This window comes from Myotis myotis, unplaced genomic scaffold (assembly GCF_014108235.1).
Source record: "Myotis myotis isolate mMyoMyo1 unplaced genomic scaffold, mMyoMyo1.p scaffold_m19_p_2, whole genome shotgun sequence".
Classification (NCBI taxonomy): domain Eukaryota; kingdom Metazoa; phylum Chordata; class Mammalia; order Chiroptera; family Vespertilionidae; genus Myotis; species Myotis myotis.
The window spans coordinates 66,229,801-66,255,227 of NW_023416324.1; the positions used below are offsets into that span (position 1 = coordinate 66,229,801).

The 25,427-nt window shown below is 43.4% G+C and overlaps 1 protein-coding gene and 1 pseudogene across 1 annotated transcript in view; both read right to left on the reverse strand.

Annotated features, from left to right (window-relative positions):
- Window positions 1-799: 799 nt before the first annotated feature.
- LOC118677232 (guanylate-binding protein 1-like) overlaps window positions 800-25,427 on the reverse strand; it is a 33,200-nt gene continuing 8,572 nt past the window's right edge. The window contains exons 3-11 of the mRNA XM_036352183.1: window positions 14,347-14,474; window positions 13,336-13,445; window positions 12,891-13,087; window positions 12,052-12,294; window positions 9,723-10,003; window positions 5,733-5,945; window positions 5,229-5,331; window positions 4,797-4,990; window positions 800-941 (exon numbers count right to left, since the gene is read on the reverse strand). Coding sequence (XP_036208076.1) covers window positions 825-941; window positions 4,797-4,990; window positions 5,229-5,331; window positions 5,733-5,945; window positions 9,723-10,003; window positions 12,052-12,294; window positions 12,891-13,087; window positions 13,336-13,445; window positions 14,347-14,474 — 1,586 coding nt within the window. The 3' untranslated portion in view covers window positions 800-824. The remainder of the gene's footprint in view (window positions 942-4,796; window positions 4,991-5,228; window positions 5,332-5,732; window positions 5,946-9,722; window positions 10,004-12,051; window positions 12,295-12,890; window positions 13,088-13,335; window positions 13,446-14,346; window positions 14,475-25,427) is intronic.
- Window positions 6,762-7,784, reverse strand: LOC118677231 (annotated as a pseudogene).

Here is a 25,427-nt window from a genome sequence, read left to right on the forward strand (position 1 = left end):
GAATCTAAGGAAATTCATACATCATGATCGATCCCATAATCTCTTGGTCTTAGAATGAAGATAGAAGCATAGAAGATCATGTGTGTGTTTAGTTATATTTCTACCTAAGTATTCCATTTTTAAAAAACAGCTATTGTAATTGGTATGTTTTTTTAATTTTTGGTTTCCAATAGTCCATTGGTTTTATATAAAAATACAGTGGAAAGTGGATTTTTGTGTATTGACTTTGAATCTTACAACCTTGTTAAACTCACGTATTTGTCCCAAGAGTTTTTGTTGTCGCTGTTGTTGCTATTTTGTTGTAGATTCCCAGGGATTTTTTCTATGTGGATAATCAAAGTGTGTGAGAATAAAGGCAGTTTTATTTTATTCTTTCTTATCCTTCTTTCCTTTCCCTTCCTCCCTTTCTCCCTTCCTCCCTTCTTGCCATCCCTCCCTCCCTCCCTCCCTCCCTCCCTCCCTCCCTCCCTCCCTCCCTCCTCCCTCCTCCTTCCTTCCTTCCTTCCTTCCTTCCTTCCTTCCTTCCTTCCTTCCTTCCTTCCTTCCCTCCTTCCTTCCTTCTTTCCCTCCCATATTGTAGGAAGCCTTTCATTATACTCTTTAACAGGAGTGGAGAGACTGCACATCCTTGCTTTATTCCCGAGTTAAGGGCAAAGCATTCCATTTATTATCATTAAGTATATTAGGTGAAGGGGTTTTTATAGATTTCTTTTATCAGCTTAAAGAGAGCCACTTTTTCTCAAGTTGTGACTTTTTCCAAATTCTAAAACTGCCTGAGTTATGCCTTGAGTAGACTGACCAGGGAATCTCTTTCCTTTAGGTCTTTAGATTAAGATACATTTCTTCCTGCTTCTTGCCATGTTATTCTTGAGATTCTCTATTTCTCTCTGAAGTTGTCTGCTCTTATCTTGGAATCCTTCCTTTTGTAACATGGCCTGTTCCTAAAAAGGGACAAGTAAGAGTAAATAAAGTACAGCAGTAAGCAAATCTCAACTTCTAGTTAGTTTCCACATTTATGGTGTGTGTTTTTTTGAGTACTTTCTTCTTGAAATTTTCTGTACCATAAATATTCATTACTAGAGGCCTGATGCATGAAATCCAAGCACAGGTGCAGTCCCTAGGCCTGGCTGGCGATCAAAACACGAGCATCTGGCGTGGAAGTGCAGGTCCCAGCTAACCTCTGGGCCCTGGGCGGCACCAGAGCCCCCGGGCCCCCGTATACACCCCTCCTCCTGAGTCACTGGGCCCGCCAAGCTTCCTTAGCGCCTGGGAGCCAGGCATCAGCCCTGCCCCCCGTTACTGCCACTGTTTGCCTTCTTCAGGGTGATTGGCGGGACAATGGGGCCCTGTTCACATTCACCTTGCCCTGCTACTGCCCACTTACCTGGTCCACCATCCTGCTGTGGTCCTGCTCTCATCAGGGCCCATTGGGGCCAGCAGCACCTCCACTGCCGCCTGCTGCCAGCACTGCATCACCGACGCCCGCCATGTTCCGTGCTGCCCCCTGGTGCTCAGCACACATCATAGTGAGCGGTCGAACTCCCAGTCGAGGGGACGATTTGCATATTAGCCTTTTATTATATAGGATACTTTTACCTGGACATCCTAGTTCCATGATTGCTTATCTTGAGTCTCCTTTAGCTAAGAGAGATTTTGGCTTATACCTTCTAATATATTGATAAACTTAAATTATAAGTTCCATTAATTCTATACAACGTATGTGGGCAATCTTTTTTTTTTTTTTAAATATATTTTTATTGATTTCTTACAGAGAGGAAGGGAGAAGGATAGACAGTGAGAAACATTGATGAGAGAGAAACATCGATCAGCTGCCTCCTGGACACTCCCCACTGGGTATGTGCCTGCAACCAAGGTACATGCTCTTGACCGGAATCCAACCTGGGACCCTTGAGTCCGCAGGCTGACGCTCTGTCCACTGAGCCAAACCGGTCAGGGATACGTGGGCAATCTTAATCATGTTTCTTTTCAAATGTTATAGATGCTTATACACACACTAGTAGCCTGGTGCACAAAAATTTGTGCACTCGGGGGTGAGGGTGAGGGGTGGGGCCAGACCCCTCAGCTCGACCTGCACCCTCTGTCATGTTCCGGGACCCCGGCCACTCCTGGCCTAGGCACAGGCCTACAGGCTTGGGCAGCCTGGCTCCCGAGGCCCCAGTTTATCAAGAGAACAAAGTCGGCATTAGTTACAGCCCTCACAGAACCCAGTACACTGCATCTGTGCATACAACTGCCTCGTTCATGTGCCTTCTCTGCCCTACTGAATTACTAATATCTTGAGGACATAGCTCTGTCTTATCCCGCTTCAACTTCAGTGCCTGGCCCAGTGCCAGGGACCTGAGAGGGTTTGCTGAGTGAGCGAATAATGAATGAGTGAATGAATGAGCAAGTAAGTGAATGAGCAAGCAGCTACTGGTGGGGATAGTTCGCATTCTGCTCTGGGCTGGCTGATGCAAACCCCGGGAAGTTCCCGCCCTGCTCCCGGGGGCTCCACTCCCCTCTCCCAGCTGCATAGTTTGTGCAGGGCAAAGGCGGCCCAAGTGTGCATTAGCACCTGCCAGCCGGGGATCCCCCGGGAGGGCCGTTTGTGGGTGTGGCCGGTGGCAGATCAGTGCATTAGCACCCACCAGCCTCGGATCCCCTCCGGATAGACGTTTGTGGGTGTGGCTGGTGGTGGATCAGTGCATTAGCACCGGTCAGCCAGGGATCCCTGCTGGAGGGCCATTTGTGGGCGTGGCCAGTGGCAGATCGGTTCATTAGCAGCGGTCAGCCGGGGATCCCCGCTGGAGGGCCATTTGTGGGCATGGCCAGTGGCGGATCGGCGCATTAGCACCGGTCAGCCGGGATCACCATGGGAGGGCCATTTGTGGGTGTGGCCAGTGGCCGATCACTGCGGTCCCGCTGCCAGCCGTGGATCTGTTCCCATAGGGGCCGCCTGCCGCCCGGGTCGCAAATAGCAGGCCCGGATGGCAGCGGGGCAGGCGGGATGGTGCTGTCCCGCCCTGCCTGCAGTAATCAAATTAGCCACCATCTTTGTTGGCCGTTACCCGCTATCTTAGTTGGCAGTTAATGTGCATATATCGCCCTGATTAGCCAATGGGAAGCGTAGCGAAGTTACAGTTAATTACCATGTTTGTCTATTATTAGATAGGATACACACACTCAGACTTTTATATACATGCACATGACAGAAATAAAACATTCTCAAAATCAAAGGAAGTGTCCGTATCTTAGATTAGGGAATTTGATTTAAGCTTCCACAGCTTGGTGGCAAGAGTAGCAGGATATAAGTAAGGAGACATCAAGGCCCCTAACTGTCCACACAGGATTTCTGCACATAACTCACTACACAAACTAGGCGTAGGGCATAGCAAACAGTCAGGAGTGGCAGACACAGGTGTGAGAGGCAAGGAGTCTTTCTGTTCATAAAGGTTCTTTTTGAACCAAGTCATACCAGGTGTGACAGAAAAACAGTGATTGTAGATTCCTCTATATCAGTGGTTCTCAACCTTGGCTGCACATTAGAATCACCTGGGAATCTTTTTAAAATCTTGATTTCTGGGCCTCATCCTCCGGAAATTCTGTTTCTTTGTTACTAATGTTGTGGCCCCACCCCATAACAAAGAAACAGAATTTCCGGAGGAGGAGGCCCAGAAATCAGGATTTTAAAAAGATTCCCAGGTGATTCTAATGTGCAGCCAAGGTTGAGAACCACTGCTCTAAGTGGTGAAGGTGGTTCAGATATCTTACCAATCTGTGTGACCCTGAAAAAGCTCATCTTTTCTGAACCTGTTTTTTCTCATAAGTTATAGGTACTCAGCAATTCTTGCTTCATATAATATTAAGCAAGAGAAACAGGTAAGATATAGTATTTGCAATATTTAGAAGATAATAGCTACCATTGATTGAAGAACCCTATATAATAAAAGACAAATATGCTAAATTGTCCCCTCAGGAGTGTGACTGCTTGCTTTCATGTGCACTGATCACCAGGGGGCGATGCAGAACAAAGGAAGGCCCCAGCAAGGGAAGTTTCCTGCCATCAGCCAGAAGGAAGGCCCCGATTGGCCTGATCGCCGGCAAGGCCTAGGGACCCTACCCGTGCACAAAATTTTGTGCACCAGGCCTCTACTCTCTCTATATAAAAGCCTAAGCGACTGTTTGACTATTCAACTGGTAGTTATACTGCGCACTGACCACCAGGGGGCAGATGCTCAATGCACAGGCATGAAAACATGGAACAGACTGATGAATCTCTGAGGGAAGGGGGGAGGGCAGAGGGTGGGAAGAGATTAACCAAAGATCTTATATGCATACTAGAGGCCCGGTTCATGGATTTGTGCACTGGTGGGGTGCCTTGGCCTGGCCTGTGAGAATTGCGTCAAAACTGGCCTGGTGCACTGATTCGTGCACTGGTGGGGTTCCTCAGCCTGACCTGTGGGGATCGGACCAAAACAAGCAGTCTGACATCCCCTGAGGGGTCCTGAATTGCGAGATGGCACAGGTATGGCTGAGGGACCCTATAAGTGCACAAATTTGTGCACCGGAATTATAGAGTACTGATAAAGGACTGGATGTGAGATAAAGGATAATAAAAAAATTTTAATAACCAGGCATAGGCAGGCTCCAAGTCAGGCAGACAGACAGGGATTGAAAGGTATAAGTGGGCAAGCAAGGTCCTTCCGGGTTTTGAGTTCTAACAGCCACACAAACAGGTCAGGGAGAGTGTTCAGAAAACTGAAAAAGGGAAACCTCTAGGTGATGCCATTACATACCTGAAGTTTAAGAGACAGAGCCCTCTCTTGCTCTGCCATTAATTGGGCCCTCTCCTGCTCCATCTTCTCAGTCAATTGTTTCACATGTTCCTGATAAATCTTTTCTTCCTCCTCCATCATCTGCTGATTGTTCTTTTGCATTTCCTCCAGCATTTTTGCTGCAGCCTCTGCAGATTCAGCTTTCACACGTTGCACTGCCAGGAGGAAAGGAAGAAGACAAATTCAGTGGGTGACCACCTTGCTTTTCCTTCTTTGTGAGCTTACCTGTCATTGTTGCTGCTGACTGCCTATGCCCTACTGAGACTGACTTTGGCCAGTAATAGGCATCTTTGTTCATCTGGCTTTTGTTTAAGGACCCCAGATTCTCTAAGCCAAATTATTTAAACTTTTAAAAGCTGTTGAAGCTATCTAGTCTCTTGACTTGCTCATCACCTTCAATCAGCTTTTCCCTTTTTGTGAGATTCTGGTCTGTCTGTAGAATTGCATCAATCACAGACTCCTTGGATCTCAGGTATGTCTGAAGAACTTCTTCACTCTAGGACCCAGAGAAAATGGCATTAGTAATAGGAAATCACTGGAAGCACTTATTCCTGTTTGTCCACCATTTTTTCCTGTAGGAATTGTTTGCTTGGCCCTGGTCCTTGTGCTGGTCAAGGGGCCCCTGTCACAGGGTGGGCACATGCTCCAGGTTGGCCAAGCCTGGTACCCTATGAAGCAGAAACTTTTGTAAGTGATTGATATAAATATAGATTGAGAGTCTCTGTTCTCTGATGAGGGCTCTACTTTTGAAGCTGTTGGTGCTGTGGTCCCATATGGGGTGAGGAATGAAGCCATCGTGGAGAGAGCAGATCCAAGGAAAGGAGGTGGAGGGAGACCAGGAGGAAGGGAAGTGTGGGGTTGAGGGGAGAAACAGAGGGACAGATAAATGCTGGTTACCTGTATTCCCTTCCTGGGTTCCTGAAGATACTTTTTCTTCAGCTCGTGTATAGTCTGCATTAAGAGACGATACCCTCCAGGTTTAGAAAAAATCTCCTGCTTTATATCTTCTTCTAAAGAGTGGAAGATATCCTTAAGTAAAGCTGAGCAGCGATCCGATGATGCTTTCATATTCTCTTTACAAAAGTCATCTCGCTTTTTTGCTAGCTGGTCCTTTAATGTGAAAATAGGACGTAGAAAGAGTACAGAGAAAATGTTAGCTTGACCTCGGCATTTTGGAAAGGCTTCTCAAAAACCAGTCTGTGACCCTGTAAAAACTTACAGGCACCTCAGCAGGACCACATCCTTCCTCCTGATCCTGTCTTTCTATTGAAGACCCTTTCTCCTTGGAGGTGAAGTTCATGACAGAGATTGCTGGCTTTATGTTAGCATTTATGCTACCCACCTGCGGGTCACAGTGGGCCATGGCCTTTTGCACTGCAGCCGAGTTCTGTATCTGGGCCGAGGCCAGGACTGCTTTCTCCATGAAGGGCAGGTCCCCACTGCTGATGGTATTGACATAGGTCAGGACTAGGTTCTCTAGTCCTAAAAATACACCTTTAGAAAGAAACTTCTGCTTTTTAAATTGGACCAGCAATTGCACATGGAAGAAATGTGGCTCAATATAAGCTTGCTCAAGATAACTAAGACTACATTTTTCTTTGCTTTTGGCTGTAATATTAAATCTGTCCAGTACCAACAAGCATGTAACGTGATGAGAAGCTGTGATTATTACCTGCATGCATTATCTAAATTATGAGAAGGAGCATTACTTTCTGCATGAAAAGAAAAAAATGTTCAAAACTTTGTGTCAGTCATAATAAAATTGGTTCTTATCTACACTAATAAAAGAGAAAGATGCAAATTGACAGTACCTTTGCAACACCCACCAGCCAATCAGGAATGAGTATGCAAATTAACCCAACCAAAAAATGGTAGGTTAATTTGCATATGCAGGCGACAAGTGGCCAGGGGCGGGGTGGGATGCTTGGGTCATTGCTATGGTGAGGATGCAGGCATTCCGCACCGCCCCAGCCACTCGGGGCCTCTGGGCAGCATGGGAAAGTGGAAAGGCAGCCCTGGGCCAGAATGAAGGCAGAACCGTGGCTCTGGGCCTGAGCAAAGGTGGTGCCAGCAGCCAGGGGAAGAAAAGCCCATTCTTGCATGAATCTTCATGCATTGGGCCTCTAGTTATTATAATAAGAACAAATAGTGGTTTTTATCATTTTACAATCTATTAAGATTTCCTTTTCTTGTGATAAATACTCATTTTATTTTATTTTATTTTTTTACAACTAAAGAACATTTATTTGTTTTTCACTAAGACTTCATCTTAGCACAAAATTAAACTGTCACTACCCCCCACTCCAACTTGAAGAAGGGTTAGTACAGTGAGTGTTATAAAGCAGATATGAAGGATTGGAATCAACATTAACTGACAAAGAGAAACTTGTAAGTCATCGTAACAATGTTTAAGGAAAAAAAGAGAAAAAATGGGGGTGATGGGAGTTCAGATTGAACAAGATCCTCACATATCATCTAACACATTCAATCCTGGCTAGAGTGTACTAAAATGGAAACAGGATTACTATAATACAAAACTTCACTACAGACAGCTGTACACACCTGTGTTCCAAGCCCATGCCCAACCCCCAAATGTTTCCAACACAACTATTTCCCGGCCTGTTGGGCCTGTTGGGCCTGTCGACGAAGGAGCACGTAGATCTTCTTTTTAATCCAATCTTTGTTATAAGGCTGGTATGTCTGGGTATCAGCTCGGTAAACCAGACAGCTGAGGTCCGCCAGATCATCAATAAAATCAAACAACTGGCTGATATCATATGTGTTAGAGGGGCTGTTGGGATTCATTCTCTTCAGATGTTCTTCATACATTTTACAAATGCCTTCCATGCACTCACTCATTCACTGATTCATAATCAGCATAAGTTCTGCCTTCTGGCTCTTGGTAAGCTGTACCAGCAAAATGGTGTGAGACATCACGCCAAGCTTTCGCTGCAGCCGCCCTGTCACCAATTGTTGGGGTCCAACTCCAGCAGGTCCAGGGGTTCTCAAAGGTGTGGATGGAGTTGGCGAAGAAGGAATGACACGGAGACAGCGTTCAGTTGATCAGCAGCCTAGCCAGGTTCTCTAGCCAGGTTCTAGCCAGGATCTCCAGCCAGGTTCTCCCATTTTATTTTTTAACGAGGGGCCTGGTACACAAAATTTGTGCGCTGGGCAGGGGGAGGTGACCCTCAGCCCAGCCTGCCCCCTCTCACATACTGGGAGCCCCCAGGGGATGTCCTAGTGACGGCTTAGGCCCGCTCCCTACTCCTCTTGGGGAGCGGACCTAAGCCGCAGTCTGGCCTCCCTTTGTGGGAGGTGACCGGGCTGATCAGGGGAAGGCAGCAGCCCCATAACCCCGCTGCTGCAGCCACTGCCAGTCACCGCAGCCAGCAAGGTTTTTTCATCAACACAGACTCCAGTCTCTTCACCATGAAAAAATGACAACTTTCTTTAGGCATTTTCAAGGTGTGTCTTTCATAATAATAATTTCTTTATTATTTTTTTTATCATCACCTGAGGATATGTTTCCACTGATTTTTAGAGAATGTGGAAGAGAAAGGGAAAGACAGAGAAACATCAAAGTGAGAGGAACACTTTGATTGGTTCCCTCCTGCATGAGCCCTGACCTGGGCCCTGGCCAGGGAGGAGCCTGCAACCTAGGTACATGCCCTTGGTCAGAATTGAACCCAGACCCTGCCATCGACAGGCCAAGGCATTATTCACTGAGCCAACCCGGCTAGGGCTGGATATGACATTTCTTAGCCCTCCAGCAGCGGACCATAGTTTTTTTCTCCAGGAGTGTGGTGAAAAACCCTAGATCACCTTTTTGGATTCTTATTACTCAAGTTACTAAGAATATTACCAGTGGCATACAGGGAGCTTAGCCAATGAGCGGTCAGAAAAGGTGTTTCCTCTGTAGTTCACACCAATTGCCAGCTTGGCCCCCCCCCCCCCCCCCCCCCAGCCCAGGCCTGACGCCTCAGGCCCAGGCTGCAGGCCTGGGCAGAGGACCCCCCATTTCCCCCCAATCACTGACTCCGCCCTCGCCCAGGCCTGATGCCTCAGCCAGAGGCGTTGACCCCCATCACCCTTCGATCACCAGATCAGCCCCTCGCCCAGGCCTGATGCCTAGGCCAGAGGCATCAGGCCTGGGCAGGGGACCCCCAGACCCCTTTGATTGCCGGCTCTGCCCCCTGCACAGGTCTGGTGCCTCTTTCTCAGGCTTCAGGCCTGAGCAGGGGGCCCCCATCTCTGCCCCATCACTGGCTCCGCCCCCTGCCCAGGCCTGTCGCCTCTGGCTGAGGCATCAGGCCTGGGCAGGGGACCCCCATCTCCCTCCAATCGCCAGATCGGCCCCCTGTCCAGGCCTGATGCCTGGCCCAGGCGTCAGGCCTGAGCAGGGGACCCCCAGGCCCCTCCGATTGCAGGCTCCGCCCCCTGCTTAGGCCTGATGCCTTGGCCAGAGGCGTTGACCTCTATCACCCTCTGATCGCCAGATTGGCCCCTTGCCCAGGCCTGATGCCTCCGCCAGAGGTGTCAGGCCTGGGCAGGGGACCCCCATCTCCCCCTGATCACCAGCTTCTGGGGCTTCTGGGGCTGGCCTGCGGCCGGGATCGGATCTGATCACTGGCGGCAGGCCGGCGGCTTCTGGAGTCGCAGACAGGAGCCTGGATGGCGGCTCTCGTGCTGGTGGTTGTGCTGTCCCACCCTGCCTGCAGTATGCAAATTAGTCGCCATCTTTGTTGGTGGTTAATTTGCATATCACACTGATTAGCCAATGGGAGGCATAGTGAAGGTATGGTCAATTACCATGTTTGTCTATTATTAGGTAGGATAGTACTTTGCTTTCTGAGACCCTAATCCATATAAACGTAAGAAAAAAATTACCGCTAATTTATTTTTAAATAAATGGTCTACATCCTTGAAGGAATTCTTCATGAAGACTTCAATGGCCTCTTTCTCACTGGCCATGTGCAGGTCCAGGAGCTCTTGGAGGGTTTCTGTGGGCAGCTGAACCTTCTCACTCATCTGCCAGTCATAGTGGGCAATGGCCTTTTTCACTGCAGCTGAGTTCTCTATCTGGGCCAAGGCCAGGATGGCATTCTCCATGCAGGGCAGGTCCCTACTGTTGATGGCATTGACATAGGTCAGGACCAGAGTCTCCAGCCCTACAAATAGAGAATAAAAGATAATGTTTATTGTAGGTGGGGTGAGGAAACAGTCCATCCTCTATAAATCTGATGGTATCTCTCAACACTCATTTGGCTCACAGCATCTGTGTCCTCAGCATCACTCAGAAGTTTGCTAGAAATGCAGACTCTCAGCCTCTGCTCCAGATCAACTGAATTAAATCTGCCAAGATCCTTGGGTGATATGGACATATCAAAGGATGAGAACATCTGTTCTAGACACCATATGCCAGAAACCAATTCCAGCATGACAGCAGGGCTGAATCTGGGATTGGCTGATGGCATTTCCCCAAACCTGAATAGGATACATTAAATTGATTGTTTGCTGCCAGGCAGCTCAGGGCACCTTAATCTACATGTTATTTCCTCCTACTGGCCAAACACCGGAACAGCTGTAGGCTAATTCCCCCAAATCTGACAATCCCTCTGTATACTAAACCCTGACCCTTTGAAGTATATATCTCTGCCTCATCTCAGGACAATTTTTGTTAATAAAAAGCATGGGGTCCTGAGAAAGAGATCTTAGTTTCCTTCAAACTAGGCTCCTCTGACCCCCAAATGCCTTTCAAAATTATATTTCGTCTCTTGACTCCTATTTAATCTATGCACAGCCTTCTCCAGATTTCATGAATCCCTTTTTTAAAAAATATATTTTATTGATTTTTTACAGAGAGGAACGGAGAGGGAGAGAAATACAGAGTTAGAAACATCGATGAGAGAGAGACATCGATTCAGCTGCCTCTTGCACGCCCCCTACTGGGGATGTGCCACAACCCAGGTACATGCCCTTGTCCGGAATCGAACCTGGGACCCTTCAGTCTGCAGGCCGACGCTCTATCCGCTGAGCCAAACCGGTTAGGGCATGAATCCTTCTTAATGCTGGGACAAGAACCCTGGCAACCATAGACCTGTGTTTATTGAGGTTTATTGAGTGCATGTGCTTTATCCCTAAACACCATTAGGATAGGAAATGTACCTCTCATTTATGTCTCTATCATCAGTTCTGGTCTGTGGTAAGCATTTATAAAATCAATATTTGTGAAACAATTAAAAAGAAGTCCTCTGCCCTGACCAGGTGGCTCAGTTGGTTGGAGCATTGTCCCATGCACCAAAAAGTTGTGAGTTTGATTCCTGGTCAGGGCACACACCTAGGTTGTGGGTTTGATCCCCAGTTGGGGCACATGCGGGAGGCAACTGATTAATTTTTCTCTCTCACATCGATGTTTCTCTCTCTTTCTAAAATTAATGGAAAAACATATTATGGGGTAAGGATTAAAAAACTCAAAATAAATTTAAAAAGGAGTCCTTAATTTTATTTATTCTAGCAGAACACTGTCCAAGAGATCTCTCCGTGATGATAGTCTTCTGCTATATGTGCTATCCAATATTATAGCCACTATACATGTAATCAGAATTTTTTAATTCATTTAATTTTAATTAATCTGCATTCAATTTTAGATAAATGTAGCTACTACACTTTTCTAGTACCTATTATATGGGATAGTACAGGTCCAGTGTATTAGATCAATTTGAAGCAATAGAGTTTTTTTATTTGTCCTTTTCTATCTTTTCTCACCCACAAAATCTGACTAATAAAATCTATTAGAAATATTGTGTCATCTAGAATATACCACAGTAATCCTATATAATAAAAGGGTAATATGTATCTTCACCAAACCAGGGAAAGACCGGTTGCTATGACATGCACTGACCACCGGAGAGCAGACACTCAACGCAGGAGTTGCCTTCTGGTGGTCAGTGCGCTCCCAAATGGGGAGTGCTGCTCAGTCAGAAGCCAGGCTCACAGCTGACAAGCACAGCAGCGGTGGGGCGGTGGCGGGAGCCTCTCCCTCCTGGACTGCCAGAGGGCACAGGCCGACCTGAGGGAACTCCCTGAGTGCATGAATTTCATGCACCGGGCCTCTAAGAGTAGTAGATTTGCATTTTTCAAAGCTGAAACTAGGTGGATGCTATTCCACCTTCCTTTAGTCTTAACAGTGAGAGTAATGACCGGGAAGAGGACTCACGGGGTCCATTGACTTGGATGCCTCCTGAAAGAGTTTTGACTTTGGAATTGCTAAAGATGTAGGAACAGAAGTCAGTAACTTGTTGCACGAATTCGGGGTCCAGCTCATCATCATGCATTGTCTCAAGTTGGCCTAGTTTCTTCCAATGAGTGGGCCGATCAAAGACAAAACATTTCTTTTTTGGGAAGAACTTTCGGATACAAAGTCGGGGCAGGTTAAATTTTTCATTTTTAAGACTGGTACCTGGAGAAAGATAAAAAAGGGCTTTGCTTAATATAGGGGCTTGGAAACTTTTTCTGTTAACGGTCAAATAGTAAATATATTAGGCTTTGCAGGTCAGGTGGTTTCTTTTCCAAGTATTCAAATTCTGCTATTATAGCACGAAAGCAGCATGGACAATCTACATAGTATTCATCCACTAAAACCTATTTGTAAGATAGCTGGCAGGCTGCATTGGCCATCATTTGCCTGTGGGCCATATTTTGCCAACCCCTACCCTAGTGCATTGTAATGCTTTAATCTATTTTCTTTAAATAAATGCCCATTCTACTCCATATTCTTTGGCTAATTACAGCAATCCAAGCCCTAAGCAGAGAGATAAAATCAATCTGATCACAGTACAGGGAAAAATGAAAGAAAAAGAAACTTGTTCTTAGAACAAGGGAGAAGATAATTCAAAATCAAATCTATGAATTTAGATATTAAACAACCATTAATTTTTAGAACTAGGTAGCTGAGAACTAGAAAACTATACATGTAAAAACACTAAATAGAAAAATAAAAGATGATGGTTTCTAATGGCTTGTGATTCCCAATAATCAGTTCTCAGTCCCCTTTACCTTGCTTGAGTTTGAGTGAATTCTGCAGGTACTCATCTGCTGAGATAGGTTGCCCATTTGCTTCCAATTCTAGGGAAAAATCCCTCAGTGTCCACACAAAATCTGGAAAGAAGCTCACAAAGTCAGCTGAATCCTCAACCTCATTTGCATCAGGTGAAGATTTTGCCCTTATTTTTTCTGTCAGCTCTGTCACATAGCTGAGTAGCAAACTAAGGAAAAATGGTGTAAAAGAACAGTGCCTCTCATGCCATATTAGTCCCACATATTCCAAACCTTTGTTTTGGCTTTGTTTCTAACTCAAGTGTTAATTCTTCCTGCCCTTGAATTATTTTTCATACTTTCTCTTTTTGTGCTTGATTTGCCAGGATTCACATTCAGGGAGCTGGTATTTAGGTACTAGTCTCCCCTCTGATTTTGATGCTGTTCTGGACCACAAAAAGGATACTGCAGTTCATCTATGGCCTGCTGGTTTATGGTCCCCATGCTATTGTACACAAAGGTGCTGCTCAGCAATATTGCCAGGGCAAAGATCCAGGAGTCATTTTGGTTGTCACCCTGGAAATCAGAACACATTTGGGCCAGGATTATGTTTTATTCTCATGGCACTTTCCAGATCAGCAGTAGTAACATATGCTCATTTAGGGGAGTGACTTTTTTTAGATTAATGACTTATAAGAGAAAAACAAATCCAAATGAAAATGGTTGTTAGTAGGACTTGGACTTTGATTAGTCTTCTGATTAGTATTTTTGGTTACACTGATTTTCACTAGGTCCTCTTATGACCATTCGCAGATAATTGCAAAACAAACAGGCCAGATTGGTGGGCACTCTAAAGCCTTAAATGTAGTTTAATTTTCTCTATGTTTTTACAGCAAAATTGACTTATGTAAGAGTAATAATAATTATAGCTATTTTATCTAGTCATTATTAATCACCTAACACTTTCCATTCTTATTAAATAGTCAAAACAATACTATGAGGAAAATATTGATCGTTTGCATTGGTTTTACAGAACAGAAAGCTGAGGGTAAAAGAAGTGAAATATTTGCTAAAGCCACTGTGTTAATAACAGAGTTTAGGAATTCCGAACATTAATCCTTAACTCAAGTTCTCTGCAGGATAGGACTCATGGCTGATTTTGTTTGTGGTACCTTTACGCATCAGTGTTGACTGGCTTAGCTTATAGCCTCTTGTTAATCATTAGAATTCTATCTAATGAGCACGATGCTCTTCTAGGATTCTGCCTTATATTTTCATGATTCCTGATTGCAAAACTTGGTCTCTTAGCACATAAACAGAAATGAAAAAAACACATATGGTTTAGTGCCAGCTCTTATTTGAATAAAAATTAAAATAATAATAATAAATTTTAAAAAGTAAAGAAAAAAATATTAAATAGTATAGACAATACCTAGAAATGAGGGGATTGTCTCCAAATTGAATCTTCAGTACTTACCTTCTCTATATCTCCCAGCCCCTTAGTGTCAAGCAGAACTAGGGTGTAGTTTGGTTTCTTAGGGTGACGTACACACCACATCCGGATGCCTTTGGTGTGAGACTGAACTGTGGAGCCCAGAGAGAAGCCTTCAGAGGAGAGGAGAGAGAGGGAGTGGAGTTTTCATAGCAGACATTTCTTAAAATAGAGATAAATGTGAACATAATCAAGCTAAGGAGAGACTACAACCAGCAGTCTGGTTGGTGTGGCTCAGAGGTTGAGCGTCAACCTAAGAACCAGGGGGTCATGGTTCGACTTTGAGGCAGGGCACATGCCCTGATTATGGGTTCCATCCCCAGTGTGGGATGTGCAGGAGGCAGTTGATCAATGATTCTCTCTCATCACTGATGTTTCTAACTTTCTCTCCCTCTCGCTTCCTCTCTGAAATCAATAAAAATACACTAAAAAGAAAAACCACAATCAGTATTGATTTTACAGAGAAACAGGGAAATTCAAATATCCAATACATAAAAACCTTCAACACCTTTTTATTATAAAAACATTAACAATTAGGACTAGAAGAAAACTAACTCAACATAATAAAAGCTATATATGAAAATCCTTCAGCCAGCATCACATTTTATGATGCAAGATAGAAAGCTTTTCCTTCTACAAAATTAATCAAAATAGTTCAAAGACCTACATGTAAGAGCTAAAACTATAAACTTCATAGAAGAAAACATAGGGGGAAAACATCATAATATTGAATTTGGAATGATTTCTTGGATATGATACCAAAAGCATAAACAAGAAAAGAAAAACAGTTAAGTTGGATTCAAAATTAAAACTTTTGTGACTCAAAGGATACAATCTACAACGTTTCATAGGTATCTTGTGGAATTGGGGAAAATATTTCTTAGTTAAGGGATTGATATCCAGAATATATAAAGAAATCCTGCCATGCAATTTCAGAAAACAAACAACCCAATTAAAAAGTGAACGACGGACTTGAACAGACATTTCCTTAAAGGAAATATACAGGGGAAGTAAGATGGCTGTGGACGGGTCTGCAGGCTGCTAGATAGTGTGAGAGAGAACGAAAGGAGAGTGCATGGACGTGCGGGGCGTGTCAGTACTTGTGAGTGAGGGACAGCTACACTTCAAGGGACTGCTAGGGACTGGTGGACTGGCCCCCCAAGACCGGGGAGCCTCTATAGAGGCTGAAATCTCTCCAGGAGCAGCGGGCCCTGCCGCCGAGGCTGCACCATCTTGAAGGGGAGACAGCTGTGATCGCAGAATGACTGTGATCAGAACCCCAGCCTTACCTTCAACTGGGGAGATCTCGGATGCCTCCTGGGACCTTACAACCACAATGCCCAGAGACCAGTTACCTCAGCTGGGAATCCAGGAACATGGGAACTCCAACCTCCCCAACCACGGATGCCTGGGAGGTCTGCACCGGGGGAGACAAACGCGAATTCGCGGATGGGCCCTGTGCCTTCTCATAGAGAAGAAGGAACAGCTGAATCAAAGAGCACCCACCCGGAACCGGCGAATTGAACACAGCTGGCATTGCCTAAAGAAAGGTGAGCTTTGGGATCCAGGCTAGGATCTAGGAGAAACGGGTGCAGTGGGAACTAGAGCCTCAGAGAAAGACTGCTCCCCACAAAATTCGCGGCTGGTGGGGTCAGTATGCCCTCGAATGTGGAAGGGGGTCCACAGGGCTGCTGGCAGAAGGGGATTCTAGATATTAACCCACAGCTGGACTGGACCCAGAAAGGCAGCCTGCGTGCAGAGCCAGAGTGAAGAGGTCTTTTAGCCCCAAATATTAATACAGAAAAACTGCTACCCAGGGACTGTAGCAGAAATTGACTCTTGTGTGTAAATATAACTAAAGACAGACTGAGAACCAAAGAGAGCAGAAAGATCCCGCCTGCTTGAAAATAGGGTTGTGGCTTAGGACACAGAGGAGCCGTGGATCGCAGGAAACTTCAATACTGTGCTGACTACGTGCAAGGAAAAAGACGTGCCAAGCAGAACAGTGCAGGAAGTGAACGACCTTCACTACTTCACATTTTTATTTTTTATCTTTTACTTAAGAAACTAATTTTTTTCTCTCACTCAATTTTACCTTGTTTTTAATTATATTTTTATTTTTAACTATTAGTATTAATACTATTATTTTACCCTTTTTTAAAAGTTTTATTTTATCTTATTTTTCTTTATTTTATTTATTTTGGGATTAGTATTATACATTCTATTTTGATTTTCCCTTTAGCATTATTTTACTCTATCTCAATTTTTCCTTTATGCCAACACTCTCTTCATCACTTTTCCCCTTTTTCGTCCTGTTTCTCTTACCCTGTTCCTGCTTTAGTTTTTCTCTACCCTTTATTTTCACTCCCTGTTAAAAATTTATCTTACTCATATATCTAATTTCCTCTCCCATGCTCTAAACCCATACACACTTCTCACTTCGCTATCTTCAATATCCAAATATTTTTCTTTTTTGCCTTTTTCTTTCTTTCTGTCTTGTTGTTGTTTGTTTGATTATTGGTTAGTTTTTTTTTGTTTGTTTGTTTCTCTTTTTTCTCTCCTCGCTTGTTCTCTTCTTCTACTAATAGCTTAACTAATTCCAATCACTAACTCAGGCCTACAGGCCTATCTACTCTCTATCCTCCTTTTCCATAGTAAACAAATACATAGATAGAGAGATAGATTAAAGAAGGAGGAAAATTATATATATATATATATATATATATATATATATATATATATATATATATATACACACACACACACACACAGTGGGGCCTTGACTTATAAGTGTCCCTACTAACGAGTTTTTCGAGATACGAACCGTCTCTCTGCCAATTTTTTGCTTTGAGTTGCGAGCTAAAATTCGGGTTATGAGCCAGCTTCAGATACCCCACTGCTAGTTGGCGCAGCGAACATCACAGTGAACGCCACAACATCAGCCCAGCATTACGTGTCTCACTCGTTCACTTTTTGATTTGACATACGAGTAATTTGAGTTACGAGCTCTGTCATGGAATGAATTAAACTCATAAGTCAAGGCCCCACTATATATATATATATATATATATATATATATATATATATATATATATATATAGTTTTATATATATGTATTCTTTTTTTGTATTTAGTTTTCTACTTTTCTTCTTATACACACATTCTCTTTCTTCTTCCTCTATACTGAATTGTGGCTATTTCCCCATTCATTCAATTCCTTGACCTTACCTCCTGGAAATAAGCTCTGCCTCCTCAGATTCATCTGGGTGTTTGTTGTTTGGAGGTGTGTTGTTTGCATTTTTTGAATTAGTTGTTCTTTATAGTTTGCATTCATCTCTGGGTGTTTGTTGTTTGCATTTTTTTGGATTAGTTGTTGTTTTATTGGAGTTTTCTCCCCATATACATATATTTCTCTCTTTTTTTCTCCTCTTTCTTTTCTCTTTTACATTTTTTCCTTTCCTCAATATCATTTTTCACTCTTCTCTAGTCCCTAATTCTCTTTTCTCTGGTGGTCACCTTTATTCAGGGGCATTAGTATTGTGTGTTTGTGTTTGGTGCCTTATGAATTGTGTCTTGTTGTGTTGTATTTTGTGCCTTTATGTCAATGCAGGAGAGAGAGAGCTACATAACCAGACACCTAGAGAGGAGCATCATGGGGAGACAATGAAACAGCCCACATATGAAAGAAAAAGAGGATCACCAGAAAAGGAAGTAATTGAAATGGAAGCAAGAAATATGACAGAAAAAGAATTCAGAGCAATAGTCATAAGGTCGCTGAAAAGGATAGAAGACAAATTCAACAATATGTGTAAGAACCAAGAGGAAATGAAGAAGAACCAAGAAGAAATGAAAAATGACATCACTGCAATAAAGAACCTAATAGAAGGCATCATCAGTAGACTAGAAGAAGTGAAGATGCTGCATCAGTGAGCTAGAAGACAAGGTAGGAAAAAATACCCAAGCAGAGAAGCATCTAGAAAAAAAATTTAAAAAACAGAGGGAGAGCCTAAGGGAATTTTGGTACAACATGAAACAAAACAACATCTGCATAATAGGGGAACCAGAAGGAGAAAAAAACTGAGCAAGGAATAGAAAACCTGTTTGAAGAAATGACAGAAAACTTCCCTGATATCGGGAAGAAAAAACTCACACAAGTCCAAGAAGCTCACAGAGTCCCAAACAAGATGAACCCCAAAAGATCGGCACCAAGACACATTATAATTAAATTGGCAAACATCAAGGACAAAGTTAGAATCTTAAAGGCTGCCAGAGAGAGACAGAAAATTACCTGCAAAGGATCTCCCATCAGACTATCAACTGATTTCTCACCAAAAACACATCAGGCCAGAAGGGAATGGAATGAAATATACAAAGTCATGCAAAGCCAGGGTCTGAATCCAAGAATACTATACACAGCAAGGCTATCAATCAAAATTGAGGGTGAAATCAGGAGCTTCACAGACAAAAAAGGATTAAGGGAGTTTATTATCATCAAACCAGCAATGCAATAAATGCTAAAGGGTCTGCTATAAAAAGAAGAAATAGGAAGGGAAGAAGGAACACAAGCTTACAGAATAAAAATGGTGACAAACAAGAACCTATCAATAATAGTTTTAAAAATTAAATGCCCCAATCAAAATACATAGAGTAGCTGAGTGGATAAGAAAACATGACCTATATATCTGCTGTCTACAGGAAACCCATCTCAAAATAAAGAACTCAAACAGACTGATGGTGAAGGGATGGAAAAATATCATTCAGGCAAATGAAAATAAGAAAAAAAGATGGCATAGCTATACTTATATCTGACAAATTAGACCTCAAAGTGAAGGCCATAGCAAGAGATAAGGAAGGCCACTTCATAATACTAAAGGGAGCAATTCAACAAGAAAATATAACTCTTGTAAACATATGCACCCAATACAGGAGCACCCAAATACATAAAAAAGTTCATGGAGGATATCAAGGGAGAGATTGACAACAATACAGTTATAGAAGGGGACTTTAATACCCTACTAACACCACTGGACAAATCCTATAAACAAAAAAAATCAGCAAAGAAACAGCAATCCTAAATGACTCAGTATGTCAGATGGAATTAATTGATATCTTCAGAACATTTCACCCCAAAGCCACAGAATATACATTCTTCTCAAGTGCACATGGGTCATTTTCAAAGATAGACCATATATTGGGGCACAGGCAAAGTCTCTTCATACTTAAGAAGATAGAAATCATATCAAGCATCTTCTCAGATCACCGTGGCATAAAACTAGAAATCAACTATGATGAAAACAATAAGCCCTGACTGGTTTGGCTCAGTGGATAGAGCATCAGCCTGCAGACTGAAGGGTCCCAGGTTCGATATCAGTCAAGGACATGTACCTTGGTTGCAGGCACATCCCCAGTAGGGGGTGTGCAGGAGGCAGCTGATCAATGTTTCTCTCTCATTGATGTTTCTAACTCTCGATCCCTCTCCCCTCCTCTCTGTAAAAAAAATCAATAAAATATATTTTTAAAAAACAATAAAAATAATCAAACACCTGGAGGCTAAATAGCATGCTTTTAAACAATGATTGGGTTACCAAAGAGGTCAAGGAAGAAATAAAAAGCATAATGGCAACAAATGACAATGAAAACACAACAATCCAAAATCTATGGGACACAGTGAAAGCCGTCTTGTGTGGGAAGTTCATAGCTCTGCAGGCCTATCTCAAAAAACAAGAAAAGATGGTAATAAATTATCTAACCGTACAACTCAAAGAGTTAGAAAGAGAGCAACAAGAAAAGCCCAGTGTAAGTAGAAGGAAGAAAATAATAAAGATCAGAGTGGAAGTAAATGACATAGAGACCAAAAAGCAATACAAAAGATCATCAAAATGAAGAGCTGGTTCTTTGAAAGGATAAACAAGATTTATGAACCTCTAGCCCGGCTCACCAAGCAGAGAGAGAAGACCCAAATAAACAAAATCAGAAATGAAAGAGGAGAAATAACAACTGACCCCACAGAAATACAAAGGATTGTTAAAAAATACTATGAACAACTCTATTCCAACAAACTGGACAACCTAGATGAAATGGACATATTCTTAGAAAAATACAAGCTCCCAAAACTCTATCAAGGAGAATTAAAAAAACCTGAATAGGCCGATAACTACCAAAGAATGTGAAACAGTGATAAAAAATCTTCCAGCAAACAAAAGTTCTGGTCTGAATGGCTTTACAGGGAAGTTCTACCAAGCATTCAAAGAAGAACTAAAACCTATCCTACTCAGATTATTCCAAAAAATTCAAGAGGAAGGCAAACTCCAAGCTCTTTCTATGAAGCCAGCATTACCCTAATTCCAAAACCATATAAAGACATTACAAAAAAGAGAACTACAGGCCAATATCCTTGGTGAACATAGATGCTAAAATCCTCAATAAAATTCTTGCAAATCAAATTCAGCATTATATTAGAAAGATCATACACCATGACCAAGTGGAATTTATTCCGGGGATGCAAGGATGGTACAATATTCACAAATCAATAAATGTGATACATCACATAAACAAACTGAGAGACAAAAATCACATAATCATATCAATCGATGCAGAAAAAGCATTTGACAAAATCCAATACCGTTTTTGGATAAAAACTTTCAACAAAGTGGGAGTAGAGGGATCATCCCTCAACATAATAAAAGCCATATATGACAAACCCACAGCCAACATCATACTCAATGGGAAAAACTAAACTCATTTCCCCTAAGAACAAGAACAAGACAGGGATGCCCACCTTCACCACTCCTGTTCGATATAGTACTGGAAGTGCTAGCTATAGTGATCAGACAAGAAAAAGAAATAAAGGCAACCAAATTGGAAAAGAAGAAGTAAAACTATCTTTATTTATAGACTAGAGGCCTGGTGCACAAAAATTTGTGCACTCGGTGGGGGGGGACATCCCTCAGCCTGGCCTGTGCCCTCTCGCAGTCTGGGACCCCTCGGGAGATAATGACCTGCTGGCTTAGGCCCACTCCCGGGTGGCAGAGGGCAGGCCCAATCCCTAGGTGCAGCCACTGGTCAAGCTCAGAGCAGGGCCGATTGGGGAATTGGGGCGCTGCCCCCTGTCATGCACAGAGCAGGGCGGATTGGGAGGTTGCGATGCCACCCTCAGTCACGCTCAGGGTAGGGCCAATTGGGGGTTGGGGCACCGCCCCCTGTCACACTCAAGGCAGGGTCGATGCGGAGGTTGCGGCGCCACCCCCTGTCACGCACAGAGCAGGGCCAATCAGGGGGTTGGAGAGCTCCCCCCTGTCATGCACAGAGCAGGGCCGATCAGGGGGTTGTGGTTCCACCACTGTCATACTCAGGGCAGGGCCGATGGGGAGGTTATGGCTCTACTCTGTCACACACAAAGCAGGGCCCATGGGGGGTGGGGGGTTGGGGCGCTGCCCCCTGTCACACACAGAGCAGGGCCTATCAGGGGGTTGCAGCGCTGCCCCCTCTCACACTGATCCTGGTGCTGGGAGGCCTCTCAGCTCCGCTGATCCCAGTGCTGGGAGGCCTCGCAGCTCCGCTGATCCCGGTGCTGGGAGGCATATTACCCTTTTACTATATAGAATAGAGGCCTGGTGCATGGGTGGGGGCTGGCTGGTTTGCCCTGAAGGGTGTCCTGGATCAGGGTGGGGGTCCCCACTGGGGTTTCTGGCCAGTCTGGGTGAGGGGCTGAGGGCTGTTTTCAGGCTGGCGGGTGAGGGAAGCTCCCAACCACTCCTTTTTTTCTTTTTTTTTCTTTTTTATTCTGGGCCAGCTTTAGCTCTGAGACTCCAGCTCTTAGGCCTCCGCTGCTGAAAGAAGGTATCTGGTTTGTTTGGGTTCTATAATCAAAACTCTGTATCAACTCCAGCTCTGAGATCCCGGCTCGCTGAAAGCAGGTTAATGGTTTTTTTTTTGTTTTGTTTTTTTTTGTTTTCAAATATATTTTTATTGATTTCAGAGAGGTAGAGGGAAGAGAGAAATAGAAATGGCAATGATGAGAGTCACTGACTGGCTGTGTCTTGCATGCCCCCCACTGGGGACTGAGCAGGCAGCCTGGGCATGTGCCCTTGACTGGAATCAAACCCCGGACCCTTCAGTCCACAGGCTAATGCTCTATCCAGTGAGCCAAACAGGCTAGGGCTACTTCCCCTTTTACTTTTCAACAGGCTTTTAAAAGTAGAGAGTGTAACCAAGTGATCCAGAGAACGGGCATCATTTGCCCCTAAAGGTCCCATGTGTGGAGAGGGCGCAGGACACAGTGTAGCACCATGTGATGGTCCATTCTTGCCCTGGGCCCGGCCCACTGCAGTTCCTTAATTCCTGGTAGAACCACACTCAGCATCGCTGGGTGTTGCCTGCCCTGAGGGTCCCTGCTCTTTTGGGGTCTGCAAATGCCATGCTCTTGGCCCCTCACTGCCTGTGGGGGTACAGGGATGCAGAATCTGTGACTCCCCGGAGCCTGCACCCAGTGAGGCATCCTCACCTTTTCACTCTGGGGTAATGGTTTTTTTTTTTAGCTTCTATATTTGTAACTATGTTTCAAACTGAAGGCTCAGCAGGCGGGGAACGTTGGTTTCCTCCGTCACTGAAGCAAGCAAGCCTCATGTTCAGTTTAAGCTGCCTGGCTGCCGGCCTCCATCTTTGCTGGCAGTTAATTTGCATATCTCGCTGATTAGCCAGTGGGAAGGGTAGCGGTCGTATGCCAATTACCATGTTTCTCTTTTATTAGATAGGATGACATGATAATATGCATAGAAAACCCCAAAGACTCCATAAAAAAACTACTGGACCTAATAAGTGAATTTGGCAAAGTAGCAGGATTCAAAATTAACACCCAATAATCTATGGCCTTTTTATACACTAATAATGAACTCACAGAAAGAGAAGCGAAAAAAACAATCCCATTTACCATTGCAATAAAAACTGTTAAAATACCTAGGAATAAATTTAACGAAGGAGATAAAGGACCTGTATTAGGCAAATTTCAGGACTCTGAAAAAAGAGATAGAGGAAGACATGAACAAATGGAAGAATATACCATGTTCATGGATTGGTAGAATCAACATCATTAAAATGTCCATACTACCCAAAGAAATCTATAAATTCAACGCAATCCTCATAAAAATACCAATGCATACTTCAATGACCTAGAACAAATTCTCCAAAAATTTATCTGGAATAAAAAAAGACCCCGAATAGCTGCAGCAATCTTTAGAAAGAGGAACAATGTAGGAGGGATCACAATACCAGATATCAAGCTATACTACAAAGCCACTGTTCTCAAAACTGCCTGGTACTGGCACCAGAACAGACATATAGACCAGTGGAACAGAACAGAGAACCCAGAAATCAACACAAGCCAGTATGCTCAATTAATATTTGACAAAGGAAGCAAGACCATACAGTGGAGTGAAGACAGTCTCTTCAATAAATGGTGTTGGGAAAACTGGACAGATACTTGCAAAAAAAATGAAACTAGACCACCACCTTATACCATACACAAAAATAAACTCAAAATGGATAAAGGACTTAAATGTAAGATGGGAAACCATAAAAGTCTTAGAAGAAGCCATAGGCAGCAAAATAGCATACATTTGTGTTAGCAATACTTTTACCGATACAGCTCCTAGGGCAATGGAAACTAAAGAGAAAATAAACAAATGGGACTACATAAAAACAACAACAACAACAAACTTCTGCACAGCAAAAGAACCATCAACAAAACAACAAGAAAGCCCACTGCATTGTAGAACATATTTTCCAATGTTATCACCGATAAGAGTTTAATTTCCAACATTTACAGGGAACTCAAACAACTTAACAAAAGGAAGATAAACAATCCAATCAAAAAATGGGCAAAGGACCTAAATAGACACTTTTTGAAAGGGGACGTTCAGAAAGCCAAAAGACACATGAAAACATGCTCAAAGTCGCTAATCATCCGAGAGATGCAAATCAAAAAAACAATGAGGTACCATCTCACACCTGTCATGATGGCTACATCAATAAATCAACAAACAACAAGTGCTGGAGACGATGTGGAGAAAAAGGAACCCTCCTGCAGTGCTGGTGGGAATGCAGACTGGTGCAGCCACTGTGGAAGACAGTATGGAGTTTCCTCAAAAAGTTAAAAATGGAACTTTTATTTGACCCAGTGATCCCATTTCTAGGAATATATCCCAAGAAACCAAAACACCAATCCTAAAGGATGCACCCTTATGTTTATAGCAGCACAATTTACCATAGCTAAGATTTGGAAACAGCCTTAATGCCCATCAGCAAATGAATGGATTCGAAAACTGTGGTACATCTACACAATGGAATACTACACTGCAGTAAAAAAAAAGGAATTCTTACCATTTGCAACAGCATGGATGGAAGTGGAGAGTATTATGCTAAGTGAAATAAGCCCATCATTGAAAGAAAAATACCACATGATCTCACCCATTTATGGCTAATAAAGAACATTATAAACTGATGAACAAATAGATACAGTGGTAGAGCAGCATCGAACAGTCTGTCAAAATACAGTGGGAGGGTTGGGGAGGGTTGGGCGGGGCGAGGTAAGAGATCAACTGAAGGACTTGTACGCTTGCATATAAGCATAACCAATGGACACAAGATACTGGGGGTAGGGGAGGACAGGGGAAGGTCAATGGAGGAAAAAAGGAGACATATATACTACTCTTTGTAATACTTTAAGCAGTAAAATTAAATTAAAAGAAAAAGAAAAGAAAAGAAAATATACCAATAACCAATAAAGACATAAGAAGATAATTAACAGCACTAGCTATCAGGGAAATACAAATCAAAACCACAATAAGATATTATTTCACACCCATTAGGATGAGCACTACCAAAATACAAAATAGAAGCCTGCCAGAATGGCTCATGGTTGAGTGTGGACCTATGAACCAGAAGGTCATGGTTTGATTCCCAGCTTGGGTTTCGAGCTTGATCCCCAGTGTGGAGAGTGCATGAGGCAGACAATCAATGATTCTCTCTCATTATTAATGTTTCTATCTCTCTCCATGTCTGAAGTCAAT